We start from the raw sequence: 16,785 nt of genomic DNA on the forward strand, positions 1-16,785 counted from the left end.
GCCATTTTCCAATCTCAGATTGACTCCGCCCCGCCCCCCCCCCCCCCCCCCCCCCCCGCCCATGTCTTGCGAGGCAGCCTCCACAGTAAATCAAACTAGGTTAGAAGCTGGCTTATGGAATACGTTCAGTTCATGTGACAAAACGTCTTTCATTGGATACAAATGAAGTGTTCACTGAATAAACTCTCGCACCCACAAACTATCACACCCACAAATTAACACACCCACAAACTAACACACCCACAAACTATCACACCCACAAACTAACACACCCACAAACTCTAGCACCCACAAACTATCATCTTATTTAACTCAACCCATTCCAAAAATTGAAAAAAAATATTATCGTATTCAAATACTGTCTCGCAGCTAAGCTGACTTCTTACCCGACATTGTATGTCATCGTATATGTCATCACATCTGTCAGCACATCTGACAACTCACCTGACATGTCAACTAAATGACATGTTACCTGACAACTCACCTGACATGTCAACTAAATGACATGTTACCTGACAACTCACCTGACATGTCAACTAAATGACATGTTACCTGACAACTCACCTGACATGTCAACTAAATGACATGTTACCTGACAACTCACCTCACATGTCAACTAAATGACATGTTACCTGACAACTCACCTGACATGTCAACTAAATGACATGTTACCTGACAACTCACCTGACATGTCAACTAAATGACATGTTACCTGACAACTCACCTGACATGTCAACTAAATGACATGTTACCTGACAACTCACCTGACATGTCAACTAAATGACATGTTACCTGACAACTCACCTCACATGTCAACTAAATGACATGTTACCTGACAACTCACCTGACATGTCAACTAAATGACATGTTACCTGACAACTCACCTGACATGTCAACTAAATGACATGTTACCTGACAACTCACCTGACATGTCAACTAAATGACATGTTACCTGACAACTCACCTGACATGTCAACTAAATGACATGTTACCTGACAACTCACCTCACATGTCAACTAAATGACATGTTACCTGACAACTCACCTGACATGTCAACTAAATGACATGTTACCTGACAACTCACCTGACATGTCAACTAAATGACATGTTACCTGACAACTCACCTGACATGTCAACTAAATGACATGTTACCTGACAACTCACCTGACATGTCAACTAAATGACATGTTACCTGACAACTCACCTCACATGTCAACTAAATGACATGTTACCTGACAACTCACCTGACATGTCAACTAAATGACATGTTACCTGACAACTCACCTGACATGTCAACTAAATGACATGTTACCTGACAACTCACCTCACATGTCAACTAAATGACATGTTACCTGACAACTCACCTGACATGTCAACTAAATGACATGTTACCTGACAACTCACCTGACATGTCAACTAAATGACATGTTACCTGACAACTCACCTGACATGTCAACTAAATGACATGTTACCTGACAACTCACCTGACATGTCAACTAAATGACATGTTACCTGACAACTCACCTGACATGTCAACTAAATGACATGTTACCTGACAACTCACCTGACATGTCAACTAAATGACATGTTACCTGACAACTCACCTCACATGTCAACTAAATGACATGTTACCTGACAACTCACCTGACATGTCAACTAAATGACATGTTACCTGACAACTCACCTCACATGTCAACTAAATGACATGTTACCTGACAACTCACCTGACATGTCAACTAAATGACATGTTACCTGACAACTCACCTGACATCCATCTGGACAACCAACCAACCATTTAAGCCCCACCCCCCACCCCCCCCCCCACCCCCCAGGACCTGATTCCCCACGCCCTGACCATATGAGGTGTTGACCGACGAGTTAACGCCCCTGGGGTCACACAGCAGATTACCGGCCCTAAGACTAGGAGACAGACGAGGTGAACGGACGTGGATCTGCCGGCTGTATCTGGCAGATTTACGAGAGTTGCCATCCGTTGGATGAACCTGTTTATACATTAGCAGTCACTGGAATATTCTGTGACTTATTTAATGTATGTAACTTAGCAGTGGGGAGGGGGGGGGGTCTTTAGAGTTAAAAAAAACCACTTTAAAAGACTTTTCTTAAGATAAAATAAACACCTAATTTTAACAAATAAAGAACAAATTCTTGTAATTTAACAATAATGTTTATTCAGGAACCCGTGATGTCAAACTAGCCGACTGATGTCATTTGTTTTCCCATCTTTCGTACTTCTTTAAAACCAGCGAAATTCATTTCATTAAATTGATTTCATCAAATTGATTGCAGCAAATTGATTTTATAAATCGATCTCATCAAATTAACAAAACAAAGGGTAATGTTTTTTTCCCATTTTCTTGCAGAATTCACGTTTTGTGTGGCCGTTGGTGACGTCATCCCTACTTGTGCTCCTCCTCCTGCCGGCTGCCGGCCAGAAAAAACTCTTCTGCTACTACGGCAGCGAGTCACAGTACCGGACGTACCCGGGTAGATTCATGCCGGACAACATTGACGTCACACTTTGCACGCACGTCATTTTCGCTTTTGCTGACATCAGGGACAACAAGCTGACGTCACAGAACTGGAATGATCTGGGCACTACAGGTCAGTTTTTGGATGTTGGACCGGTCAGTTATTGGATGTTGGACAGGTCAGTTGTTGAATGTTCGACAGGTCAGTTGTTGGATGTTGGACAGGTCAGTTGTTGAATGTTGGACCGGTCAGTTATTGGATGTTGGACAGGTCAGTTGTTGAATGTTCGACAGGTCAGTTGTTGGATGTTGGACAGGTCAGTTGTTGAATGTTGGACAGGTCAGTTGTTGGATGTTGGACAGGTCAGTTGTTGGATGCTGGACAGGTCAGTTGTTGGATGTTGGACAGGTCAGTTGTTGTATGTCGGACAGGTCAGTTGTTGGATGTTGGACAGGTAAGTTGTTGCATGTTGGACAGGTCAGTTGTTGGATGTTGGACAGGTCAGTTGTTGGATGTTGGACCGGTCACTTGTTGGATGCTGGACAGGTCAGTTGTTGAATGTTGGACATGTCAGTTGTTGAATGTTGGACCGGTCAGTTGTTGGATGCTGGACAGGTCAGTTGTTGAATGTTGGACTGGTCAGTTGTTGGACAGGTCAGTTGCTGGATGTTGGACAGGTCAGTTGTTGGATGTGGGACAGGTCAGTTGTTGGATGTTGGACAGGTCAGTTGTTGAATGTTGGACAGGTCAGTTGTTGGATGTTGGACAGGTCAGTTGTTGAATGTTGGACAGGTCAGTTGTTGGATGTTGGACAGGTCAGTTGTTGAATGTTGGACAGGTCAGTTGTTGGATGTTGGACAGGTCAGTTGTTGGATGCTGGACAGGTCAGTTGTTGGATGTTGGACAGGTCAGTTGTTGGATGTTGGACAGGTCAGTTGTTGGATGTTGGACAGGTCAGTTATTGGATGTTGGACAGGTCAGTTGTTGGATGTTGGACCGGTCAGTTGTTGGACAGGTCAGTTGTTGGATGTTGGACAGGTCAGTTGTTGGATGTTGGACAGGTCAGTTGTATGATGTTGGACAGGCCAGTTGTTGGATGCTGGACAGGTCAGTTGTTGGATGTTGGACAGGTCAGTTGTTGGATGTTGGACCGGTCACTTGTTGGATGCTGGACAGGTCAGTTGTTGAATGTTGGACAGGTCAGTTGTTGGATGTTGGACAGGTCAGTTGTTGGATGTTAGACTGGTCAGTTGTTGGACAGGTCAGTTGCTGGATGTTGGACAGGTCAGTTGTTGGATGTTGGACCGGTCAGTTGTTGGATATGTTGGACTGGCCAGTTGTTGGATGTTGGACCGGTCAGTTGTTGGATGTTGGACAGGTCAGTTGTTGGATGTTGGACAGGTCAGTTGTTGGATGTTGGACAGGTCAGTTGTTGGATGTTGGACAGGTCAGTTGCTGGATGTTGGACAGGTCAGTTGTTGGATGTTGGACCGGTCAGTTGTTGGATGTTGGACAGGTCAGTTGTTGGACTGTGCCGGTCAGGTGTTGAATGTTGGACCGGTCAGTTGTTGAATGTTGGACTGGTCAGTTGTTGGATGTTGGACTGGTCAGTTGTTGGGTGTTGGACAGGTCAGTTGTTGGATGTTGGACCGGTCAGTTGTTGGATGTTGGACAGGTCAGTTGTTGGATGTTGGACCGGTCAGTTGTTGGATGTTGGACAGGTCAGTTGTTGAATGTTGGACTGGTCAGTTGTTGAATGTTGGACAGGTCAGTTGTTGGATGTTGGACAGGTCAGTTGTTGAATGTTGGACAGGTCAGTTGTTGGATGTTGGACAGGTCAGTTGTAGAATGTTGGACTGGTCAGTTGTTGAATGTTGGACTGGTCAGTTGTTGGATGTTGGACAGGTCAGTTGTTGGATGTTGGACAGGTCAGTTGTTGGATGTTGGACAGGTCAGTTGTTGGATGTTGGACAGGTCAGTTGTTGAATGTTGGACAGGTCAGTTGTTGAATGTTGGACAGGTCAGTTGTTGGATGTTGGACAGTATTGGTCAGTGGTTGGATGTTGGACAGGTCAGTTGTTGGATGTTGGACTGGTCAGTTGTTGGATGTTGGACAGGTCAGTTGTTGGATGTTGGACAGGTCAGTTGTTGGATGTTGGACAGGTCAGTTGTTGGATGTTGGACAGGTCAGTTTTTTGATGTTGGACCGGTCAGTTGTTGGATGTTGGACAGGTCAGTTGTTGGATGTTGGACAGTATTGGTCAGTGGTTGGATGTTGGACAGGTCAGTTGTTGAATGTTGGACAGGTCAGTTGTTGGATGTTGGACAGGTCAGTGGTTGGATGTTGGACAGGTCAGTTGTTGGATGTTGGACCGGTCAGTTGTTGGATGTTGGACAGGTCAGTTGTTGGACTGTGCCGGTCAGGTGTTGAATGTTGGACCGGTCAGTTGTTGAATGTTGGACTGGTCAGTTGTTGGATGTTGGACTGGTCAGTTGTTGGGTGTTGGACAGGTCAGTTGTTGGATGTTGGACAGGTCAGTGGTTGGATGTTGGACCGGTCACTTGTTGGATGCTGGACAGGTCAGTTGTTGGATGTTGGACAGGTCAGTTGTTGAATGTTGGACAGGTCAGTTGTTGGATGTTGGACAGGTCAGTTGTTGGATGTTGGACAGGTCAGTTGTTGAATGTTGGACAGGTCAGTTGTTGGATGTTGGACAGGTCAGTTGTTGGATGTTGGACAGGTCAGTTGTTGGATGTTGGACCGGTCAGTTGTTGGATGTTGGACAGGTCAGTTGTTGGATGTTGGACCGGTCAGTTGTTGGATGTTGGACCGGTCAGTTGTTGGACTGTGCCGGTCAGTTTATCTCTGGTCGGGGACGGTGTGGTCGGGCCAAGGATATCGTAGCGTAGGTTCGAGTCTGGTCTGCACCCACTCCAGATACAACTCAGCTTAAATGGATACCTGGCTATGCCACAGAAAGGCAACTGAACCGTTAACTTGCCAATCACCTGACATACCATGTCCATACACCAGCATTGTTTTACCTACACCACTGGAACGTTCCACCACAATCACGTGACATGGTTCGAATCTTCTGGCCAGGTCTGTATACCCAAGTGACAAGGCTCAAAACCACCCGACCCTCCCTGAAGATCCTGCTGGCCGTGGGAGGGTGGGTGGCGGGGTACAGGCCCTTTGCCCCGGCCGTCAGGACCAACAAGAGCATGACGGAGTTTGTCGACAACGTCATCAGCTACCTGAGGGGGTACGGCTTTGACGGGTTGGACATGGACTGGGAGTTCCCGGGGGTCAGGGGCAGCCCCCCGGCCGACAAACACGCCTTCACGAGGCTGATGAAGGTAGGGATTGTCACGTGATCGTTCATCTAAAGCTGAGACCTGGTGGGGGACCTTTGGGTGTACACAGTTTTAACAGAAGTCAGGTTGTACAATGACTCAATACTAACGAGACCATATACTTTACAACGGGAGTCAGAATCTCTCCCCCCCCCCACCACTGAGTTCCCTATCTTGATCTGGCAGGGGCACTTACGGGGGACACGATGGTACATCATCAATACACACCTATACAAACATACAACTCGAATTAGAATACGGAAACCATGTTTTTGTAACCTATTTTATGACTTTCATTTATATAGGCCACTTCCCAATGTGGCATTACTTTATATAGCCAACCTATCACGTGACATTATTTCATACAGGCAACCCGCCAACCTATCACGTGACACCCCTATAGCCAACCCCCCACGTGTCACCCCTATAACCAATCCCCCACGTGACCTCCCTATAGCCAACCCCCCACGTGACACCCCTATAGCCAACCCCCCCCCCCCCTGCTCTATTCCCAGCTGATGTACAACAAGTTTCTAGAAGAATCCATCAAGTCTGGCAGAGAGCGTCTCTTGCTGACAATGGCGGCGGCTGTAGGGATCGCCTTCATAGAGGCGGCTTATGAGGCTACGGAGATACACAAGTAAGAGGGGGCTCTTGTCAGTGGTTGTCAGTTGTCAGTGGTTGTCAGTTGTCTGTGGTTGTCAGCTGTCAGGTTTGTCAGTTGTCAGGTTTGTCAGTTGTCAGGTTGTCAGTTGTCAGGTTGTCAGTTGTCAGGTTGTCAGTATTTTACACAGGTTTGACGGGTAACTGATAAGTCCTTATATTTATGTATAATCCCTGTATTTGCTCAGGGCATCGTTAAAGACAAAGACCAAACACGACTTGGCATTTAACGTGGGTTTGGTGCCTAAATGTGCCATTTATAGCAGTTTAAAAAAACAGTACTAAGGGGGAAGGGTAGAAAACTCTGAACTAATGAAATAATGGTTGCTGCTTTAATAAATTTAATAAACGTGACTGACGTCTGAGATGTACTCGATCCAGGTACGTGGACTACATGCTGCTGATGACGTACAACTTCCATGGCGGCTGGGACAACTTCACGTCCCATCATAGCACGATGTTTCCTGGTCAGTTTGATCAGGGGGAGGACAGGTGGCTGTGTCAGGTAGGTGACATATGACAGGTGGCTGTGTCAGGTAGGTGACATATGACAGGTGGCTGTATCAGGTAGGTGACATATGACAGGTGTCTGTGTCAGGTAGGTGACATATGACAGGTGGCTGTGTCAGGTAGGTGACATATGACAGGTAGCTGTGTCAGGTAGGTGACATATGACAGGTGGCTGTGTCAGGTAGGTGACATATGTCAGGTGGCTGTGTCAGGTAGGTGACATATGACAGGTGTCTGTGTCAGGTAGGTGGCATATGACAGGTGTGACATATGACAGGTGGCTGTGTCAGGTAGGTGACATATGACAGGTGGCTGTGTCAGGTAGGTGACATATGACAGGTGTCTGTGTCAGGTAGGTGACATATGACAGGTGTCTGTGTCAGGTAGGTGACATATGACAGGTGTGACATATGACAGGTGGCTGTGTCAGGTAGGTGACATATGACAGGTGGCTGTGTCAGGTAGGTGACATATGACAGGTGTGACATATGACAGGTGGCTGTGTCAGGTAGGTGACATATGACAGGTGGCTGTGTCAGGTAGGTGACATTTGACAGGTGTGACATATGACAGGTGGCTGTGTCAGGTAGGTGACATATGACAGGTGGCTGTGTCAGGTAGGTGACATATGTCAGGTGGCTGTGTCAGGTAGGTGACATATGACAGGTGGTTGTGTCAGGTAGGTGACGTATGACAGGTGTCTGTGTCAGGTAGGTGACATATGACAGGTGTCTGTGTCAGGTAGGTGACATATGACAGGTGTGACATATGACAGGTGGCTGTGTCAGGTAGGTGACATATGACAGGTGGCTGTGTCAGGTAGGTGACATATGACAGGTGTGACATATGACAGGTGGCTGTGTCAGGTAGGTGACATATGACAGGTGGCTGTGTCAGGTAGGTGACATTTGACAGGTGTGACATATGACAGGTGGCTGTGTCAGGTAGGTGACATATGACAGGTGGCTGTGTCAGGTAGGTGACATATGTCAGGTGGCTGTGTCAGGTAGGTGACATATGACAGGTGGTTGTGTCAGGTAGGCGACATATGACAGGTGGTTGTGTCAGGTAGGTGACATATGACAGGTGGCTGTGTCAGGCAGGTGACATATGACAGGTGGCTGTATCAGGTAGGTGACATATGACAGGTGGTTGTGTCAGGTAGGTGACATATGACAGGTGGCTGTGTCAGGTAGGTGACATATGACAGGTGTGACATATGACAGGTGGTTAAGTCAGGTAGGTGAGATGACAAAGTGGCTGAATCAGGTTGGTAGATGTGTCAGATATGTCATATGACAGGTAGTTGATATGACATGTGGTTATGTCAGGTGCGTTAAATGCGCGTGGTCGTGTAGCTATCAGAACTTAACCACCTCATCTAACTTAGCCACCTCATCTAACTTAACCACCTAATCTAACTTAACCACCTCATCTAACTTAACCACCTCATCTAACTTAACCACCTCATCTAACTTAACCACCTCACCTAACTTAACCACCTCATCTAACTTAACCACATCATCTAACTTAACCACCTCATCTAACTTAACCACCTCATCTAGCTTAACCACCTCATCTAGCTTAACCAATTCATCTAACTTAACCACCTCATTTAACTTAACCACCTCATCTATCCTCAGAACTGGGCTCTCAACTACTGGCTGTTTATGGGAGTACCGAGGTCCAAAATACTTTTAGGTGAGTCCATGTTTTTATTGAGGTCCAAAATACTTTTAGGTGAGTCCATGCTTTTATTGAGGTCCAAAATACTTTTAGGTGAGTCCATGTTTCTATTGAGGTCCAAAATACTTTTAGGTGAGTCAATGTTTTTACCGAGGTCCAAAATACTTTTAGTTGAGTCCATGTTTTTATTGAGGTCCAAAATACTTTTAGGTGAGTCCATGTTTTTACCGAGGTCCAAAATACTTTTAGGTCAGTCCATGTTTTTATTGAGGTCCAAAATACTTTTAGGTGAGTCCATGTTTTTATTGAGGTCCAAATTACTTTTAGGTGAGTCCATGTTTTTATTGAGGTCCAAAATACTTTTAGGTGAGTCCATGTTTTTACCGAGGTCCAAAATACTTTTAGGTGAGTCCATGTTTTTACCGAGGTCCAAAATACTTTTAGGTGAGTCCATGTTTTTATTGAGGTCCAAAATACTTCTAGGTGAGTCGATGTTTTTATTGAGGTCCAAAATACTTTTAGGTGAGTCCATGTTTTTATTGAGGTCCAAAATACTTTTAGGTGAGTCCATGTTTTTACCGAGGTCCAAAATACTTTTAGGTGAGTCCATGTTTTTATTGAGGTCCAAAATACTTCTAGGTGAGTCGATGTTTTTATTGAGGTCCAAAATACTTTTAGGTGAGTCCATGTTTTTACCGAGGTCCAAAATACTTTTAGGTGAGTCGATGTTTTTATCGAGGTCCGAAATACTTTTAGGTGAGTCGATGTTTTTATTGAGGTCCAAAATACTTTTAGGTGAGTCGATGTTTTTATTGAGGTCCAAAATACTTTTAGGTGAGTCGATGTTTTTATCGAGGTCCGAAATATTTTGAGTAAATGTTTAATATCGGGGTCCAAAAATACTTTAAATAATTTTTTTTTTTTGGTCTTTCTAAGGAGGCCAAACTACTTCACTGTGAGTAACTTTTTGTAGGGGAAATAACTAGTCTTGTTATTCTCACAGTTACGTTTTTAATATTAAACATTTTATATATTAAGCAAGAAAAAGCCATTGTTGGCGTGAATGCCGGATCCGGCCCTCGTGCCGCATAGTTTGAAATTCTCACGTGTCTCTGCAGGTTTGGCCACCTACGGGATGACCTTCACCCTAGTGGACGAGAAAAACAATGGATTGCGTGCCCCTGCTCTAGGGGGAGGTAACGGCGGCAGATACACGAGACAGAACGGAATTCTGGCATTCTATGAGGTGAACACAGCAAGTATAGGACTGGTTGGGGGGGGGGGACATTTAAACCTACCTAAAACCACCTAATCATCATCAACCCTAATGACCCCATCTAATTATCATCCACCTAAATTTGTCCATCTAATTATCATCCACCTAAATGACTACAACCCGGACATTTAATGCGAGCAATAAACCAAACTGTGCACCGTAGATTGCCAGATAGTTTTGTCACCGGTCCCGAATGTTTTCTGGCCAAATATCCCATAATTCACAACATGCACAAGTAAGTCTTTGATGCATGGCGAATATTTAACCCCAAAATTCAAGACACGCACAAGCGAAATCTTGATGCATTTCAGATATAAAACAATCCGTTTCCAACTTGTTTGCTGTTCTGCGCTAAACAATTAAACCAAAGATAATTTGTCATTCTTTTTATCGTACATGAAATGCAGCATCAAAATTTGATTACGTAAATAAATTTTATTTAACTAGCACGCTGTGGGCATAAACTTTCTAAACAAGCATCAGATTTGAATATTGTAAACATTGGCTTGTCTCCTGCTTTACCCCAGTCAACTCCCAGCCTTAATCCGCTAATCCCCCACTAATCCCAGCCTTTTGTTGTTGACTTGTTTTGTCTCACACCTATGACGTTTACAGGTGAGTAATTTTTTTTTTGGGGGGGGGGGGGGGGGGGGGGGTCACGTGACACACATCTGACATCACGTGACTCACATCTCGACCTGTTCATGTCTCAAGTTAGGACAGCTGACAGTTTTACCTCGACACTGACATGATGACATCCGACGGTAGCACGATGACACATGACGGTGCACTGACATGACGGTGCACTGACATGACGGTGCACTGACATGACAACTGACGGTAGAACTGACATGATGACACATGACGGTAGCACTGACATGATGACGTGACGGTAACACTGACATGATGACATGGGGTGGTAGCACTGACATGGTGACATATGACGGTAGCACTGACATGATGACATGGGGTGGTAGCACTGACATGATGACATGTGACGGTAGCACTGACATGATGACACATGACGGTAGCACTGACATGATGACATGTGACGGTAGCACTGACATGATGACACATGACGGTAGCACTGACATGATGACACATGACGGTAGCACTGACATGATGACATGGGGTGGTAGCACTGACATGATGACGTGACGGTAACACTGACATGATGACATGGGGTGGTAGCACTGACATGGTGACACATGACGGTAGCACTGACATGATGACAACTGACGGTAGCACTGACATGATGACACATGACGGTAGCACTGACATGATGACACATGACGGTAGCACTGACATGATGACACATGACGGTAGCACTGACATGATGACACATGACGGTAGCACTGACATGATGACACATGACAGTAGCACTGACATGATGACATGTGACGGTAGCACTGACATGATGACAACTGACGGTAGCACTGACATGATGACACATGACGGTAGCACTGACATGATGACATATGACGGTAGCACTGACATGATGACACATGACGGTAGCACTGACATGATGACATGGGGTGGTAGCACTGACATGATGACAACTGACGGTAGCACTGACATGATGACGTGACGGTAACACTGACATGATGACACGTGACGGTAACACTGACATGATGACACATGAGGGTAGCACTGACATGATGACATGGGACGGTAGCACTGACATGGTGACATATGACGGTAGCACTGACATGATGACACATGACAGTAGCACTGAAATGATGACCCATGACGGTAGCACTGACATGATGACACATGACGGTAGCACTGACATGATGACATGTGACGGTAGCACTGACATGATGACATAAGACGGTAGCACTGACATGATGACACATGACAGTAGCACTGACATGATGACACATGACGGTAGCACTGACATGATGACATGGGACGGTAGCACTGACATGATGACATGGGACGGTAGCACTGACATGATGACATGGGACGGTAGCACTGACATGATGACATGTGACGGTAGCACTGACATGATGACATGGGACGGTAGCACTGACATGTTGACATGGGGTGGTAGCACTGACATGATGACACATGACGGTAGCACTGACATGATGACACATGACAGTAGCACTGACATGATGACACATGACGGTAGCACTGACATGATGACATGGGACGGTAGCACTGACATGATGACATGGGACGGTAGCACTGACATGGTGACACATGACGGTAGCACTGACATGATGACACATGACGGTAGCACTGACATGATGACATGGGGTGGTAGCACTGACATGATGACACATGACGGTAGCACTGACATGATGACACATGACGGTAGCACTGACATGATGACCCATGACAGTAGCACTGACATGATGACACATGACGGTAGCACTGACATGATGACATGGGACGGTAGCACTGACATGATGACACATGACGGTAGCACTGACATGATGACATGGGGTGGTAGCACTGACATAATGACCCATGACAGTAGCACTGACATGATGACATGAGACGGTAGCACTGACATGATGACACATGACGGTAGCACTGACATGATGACACATGACGGTAGCACTGACATGATGACCCATGACAGTAGCACTGACATGATGACACATGAAGGTAGCACTGACATGATGACATGGGACGGTAGCACTGACATGATGACACATGACGGTAGCACTGACATGATGACATGGGGTGGTAGCACTGACATAATGACCCATGACAGTAGCACTGACATGATGACATGAGACGGTAGCACTGACATGATGACATGGGACGGTAGCACTGACATGATGACACATGAGGGTAGTACTGACATGATGACATAGGACGGTAGCACTGACAAGATGACATGAGACTTTAGAGCACTGACATGCTGCAACTATCCCGCTACACACGATAGGTTTTCATAATAAAAACGTTGTTGAGTTTGCCATTAAAGCCTCTACCTGCCCCCCCCCCCCCCTGCCCAGATCTGCGAGAACCTGCAGCACCATAACTGGACGAACCATTGGATCGAGGACCAGCAAGTGCCCTACACCACCAAGGGAGATCAGTGGGTCGGGTACGATGACGTCAAGAGTATCAGGATTAAGGTCAGAGTTGTCTTCTCTTTGTATTTGTTTTATTTACACATGGGCATGTTGTTGGCTGTTTGGGGGGGGGGGGGGGGAAGGGTGGCAACAATACGGATAGAGCTGGTAGGAGGTGTGGGGGAATGTGTGGGTGGATGATGCAGGTGTGGGCAAGGTGTGAGTGTGTGTGGGAGCAATACAATGAGCAATAACAATGAGAAATAAAAATGAGCAACGAAGATGAGCCAAATAAAAAAAAACCATGTTCCACAAGCTCTAGAGTGTTGGTTGATGGAGTTGCTTGAAACAAACAATGTATGTACCTCTGGTCACTGGGTCAGAGCGGATGTTGTACATTTTTACCGCAGCTTTTGATAAATAATGTGACGTTTCAAGGCTGGGAATAAGTTGTAGAGGGTGGGGCGGGGAAGGTGGGAGGGGCAGCAGTAACCCCAGGGTGTCACCTCTCTACCTCCAACAACGACTAGGCATATAATATAGAATTCATGTATACAAATTTAATAAACTAGTAAAATAACAGCTACAACAGAATTTCGCATAAAAAATTAACTGCATTTCATTTTGGTGTCACCGCCATGGTTGGTGTCATCCGGTGCAGTCCACCCCCCCCCCCTTTGTGCTATCTTATTGTCATTTTAATAAACAATAGTTTGATTGTTCGCCCACGTTACTTCACGTAATAAGAAAATGTGGGGAGTGGGGGGAGGGGGGGGGAGATGGAGGTATGGAGGGGTCAAATATTCTTTAAAAAAATGAATGACGAGGCATTGTTTGTGCACGATTTAAATTAAAAAAAAAAAACATGCCTGTAAGTCATTTTTTTTTAATCTTGACAAACTGTCGGCTTGAAGAAATAAATTCAAAAATTATTTATGGCGGTAAAAAAAAAATTACATGCTTCATTCTGTCAGATAAATTACGTTGTTTATTTTCTCATTTAAAAAAAGCTTAAATTTAAGTTAATGTCTATGTTGGTGAGTTGAAATTTCCTACCCCATTTTTTTTTATCGTTGTTGCTAGTGTATCCAGTTTTAGCAGCTTTAGGATGGTATGGTCAGATAAATTTTCTATTATTTTGATCAAACCTTCCCTATAATTTGTTTAAACGGTGGTGTCACTGTGATTGTAACATAGCGTGACCACTAGAGTGGACAAGCCAGCATATGATGTCATGTGATCTTAACGATGATGTTCTTTTTTTTTTAAATTAAGTTTTTATTTAGAACACATTGTCCAGTTTTGTTGTTGTTTTTTGTCTGTGGGGAGTGGTGTATCTTGTGAATTGATTTTGACCCACTCAACTTTCCTGATACATTCGTCTCTGGTGATAATGCAAGAATATCTATTTTTAATCTAAATAGACATTATGCTAGTCATTCTATAATACAAGGAAAGATAACTAGCTAGAACGCGATCACCCGACCGTTTTGCTGGGTTGTGGTTCACGCCGCTTGTTCGGTCGCGGTTGGCTGATTTTTTTTCTGAGCGTCGACCACGAACTAAGAAGGGGCAGAGAAATGTCTTAGAGTCCACAAGTCGGGTTTGAAGGCAAATATTCCAAACCAATGACTAAAATTTGGAAATACAACAAATAAAAAACATTTATATTAACAAGCTTTTGAATGCACTAAAAAATAAGAAAATAAAACAAACTTGCTCTCTTTAATAAAAGTTTTGTTCGGTAAAATATATCAGAGATCTCATGCGAGACCAAAGCTTTTATTAAAGAAGGAATGTTTATTTTATTTTATAATTACAGTGCATTTAAAAGCTTGTTATTAGATCTATAAGCGTATTTATATGTGCTTTATTAAATGTAGAGTTTAAAAACAGATTAACGAACAGATTAATTAATTTTATGAACACAATATTTCTTAAGAACCTAAACAAAACATAAAGCTTTCTCCACTGTTAATTAAGATTTTGTGTTAAAAAGCAATTAAGAAACCCTTTCAAGTAACCTAAAATAAGAATAATTCAAGCTGTTGTTTTTCTTCTAATGACTCGGGCAGAAAATAAACACATTTAATGGCGTGAGGAAGTAAAAATTTGTTTTCCTTGTCCACTGGATAGAAAAGGCGCGCTTGATGCAGGCTTACGTCTGCTGGTATTTATTTGTGAGAGGCCCTAAGCCAGGTACTAGAGTGGGAACGATGCATCATCCACAAAGGCCATTTATTTTAATCGCGTAATTTTTCACTGTGCAGCATGGCAAATCTATGCCTGCTTTAAAAAACTTCCTTTGTAAAATTTAGGAGGTAATGTAAGACAGAGTGCTACACGACAGAAAAATGGATTGGTTTGCCATTTTTTAGAGAAAATACGGAATTATGGATAGAGCTGTCACTTAGCGTTTAAGTGAAAGATGGAACGGATGGCCAAATTAGCAGCCGGCTCGGCTCACATCGGTCTGTACCTGTATCCTGTGTCACATCAACACGGCGCGCGGCGTCGGCAAGTGTTCGCCATGGCCCGCTAGTTGGCAAGCGTTGCTAGATCTAGAAATGATATTTTTAAAAAAAAATAATTTGTACCGCTTCAGCAAGTTTTTTATTTTATTTCAGCAAAAGACCGTTTTAAAAATGTTGATGAAGTTTCCTTGAAAGGTGTGGTTAACCACAGTAGCGTCACTAGTGCAGGTGTCACATTTTCACAATTTTAACTGTATAAAATATCGTTATGACACTAAATTTTTCAAAAAAAATTCGGCTCGTTGTCATCTGGTGTGGACCGCACCCCCTTCCCGCCTTGTGTCGCTACTGAGTCAAGCAATGTCTGCTAAAATTCAACGAATGTTGTGAGAAACAAAGGTATGGTAAATAAATATTCTGCCAGAGGTAACCCTGCATTACGTCATGATTTCAATCAGTTCATTGCATTCACAGGCCGAGCGATTAATTAACGGCTATGGATTGGCTGGGGCGTTCGTCTGGTCAGTGGAGCTGGACGATTTCAATGGCTACTGCGGGGGTGGCAAGTATCCCCTTCTTCGAGCAATTAATGACGTCATTCGACCACGTAACCAATCTGGAGCAGAACTGCCTGAACCAGTGTTTAGTAAGTACTTCTGTAAATATTCATTCAACGACAGCTGCCCTCGGCTTACTGACCAGCCCCCTCACTTGACTCCCAGACTGACCCACCTCTCATCTCCCCTACACCCAACTGACTGGACCACACCCCCAGCTCCCCTAAACTAACCAAGCCACACCCCCAGCTCCCCTAAACTAACCAAGTCACACCCTCAGCTCCCCTAAACTAACCAAACCACACCCCCAGCTCACCCAAACTAACCAAGCCACACCCCCAGCTCACCCAAACTAACCAAGCCACACCCCCAGCTCCCCTAAACTAACCAAGCCACACCCACCTCCCCTAAACTGATCCACCCCTCTATTTCAGCTCAGCCCCAGCTCCCCACCCCCGTGTCCCCCTCGGCCAAGTGTCAACAACTGGGTACTGGCCTGTACAAACATGAGCCCAGCTGCCGCTGGTACATCATCTGCACACAGGTCGCTGGGGTCTGGGGTCTACGTACAGGACACTTACAGCTGTCCTGAAGGACTGTCCTACAACGACACATTCTTGACCTGTGATGTTAGTCCTGATTGTGTATGACATCACGTGTTTTCCTGATCTTTACTTTTACCATGAAATCAATGGGGGGGGGGGGGAATAATACTTTATTTACACACAGGAGCTGACCAC

At 44.8% G+C, this 16,785-nt stretch overlaps 1 protein-coding gene across 1 annotated transcript; it reads left to right on the forward strand.

The window, feature by feature from the left end:
• The first annotated feature begins 61 nt into the window (after nt 1-61).
• Nucleotides 62-16,637, forward strand: LOC131928676 (chitinase-3-like protein 1). Its single transcript, XM_059284756.1, has 11 exons — nt 62-85; nt 2,382-2,622; nt 5,594-5,850; nt 6,363-6,487; nt 6,892-7,015; nt 8,664-8,721; nt 9,346-9,423; nt 9,825-9,952; nt 12,955-13,077; nt 15,963-16,134; nt 16,480-16,637. The coding sequence occupies exons 1-11, from the start codon at nt 62-64 to the stop codon at nt 16,635-16,637; spliced, it is 1,488 nt and encodes a 495-aa protein (XP_059140739.1).
• The last annotated feature ends 148 nt before the right edge of the window (nt 16,638-16,785 follow it).

The sequence above is a fragment of the Physella acuta genome, unplaced genomic scaffold (assembly GCF_028476545.2).
Source record: "Physella acuta isolate Inbredline_101_S28 unplaced genomic scaffold, ASM2847654v3 ptg001531l, whole genome shotgun sequence".
Classification (NCBI taxonomy): Eukaryota; Metazoa; Mollusca; class Gastropoda; family Physidae; genus Physella; species Physella acuta.

Bases quoted from the DNA above. Each gene is read 5' to 3' on its own strand.
- LOC131928676 (XM_059284756.1), top strand. From the start codon at position 62: ATGTCTTGCGAGGCAGCCTCCACA. The intron at 6,488-6,891 runs GTAAGAGGGGGC...TACTCGATCCAG, and splicing joins GAGGCTACGGAGATACACAA to GTACGTGGACTACATGCTGC. The intron at 16,135-16,479 runs GTAAGTACTTCT...CCTCTATTTCAG, and splicing joins ACTGCCTGAACCAGTGTTTA to CTCAGCCCCAGCTCCCCACC.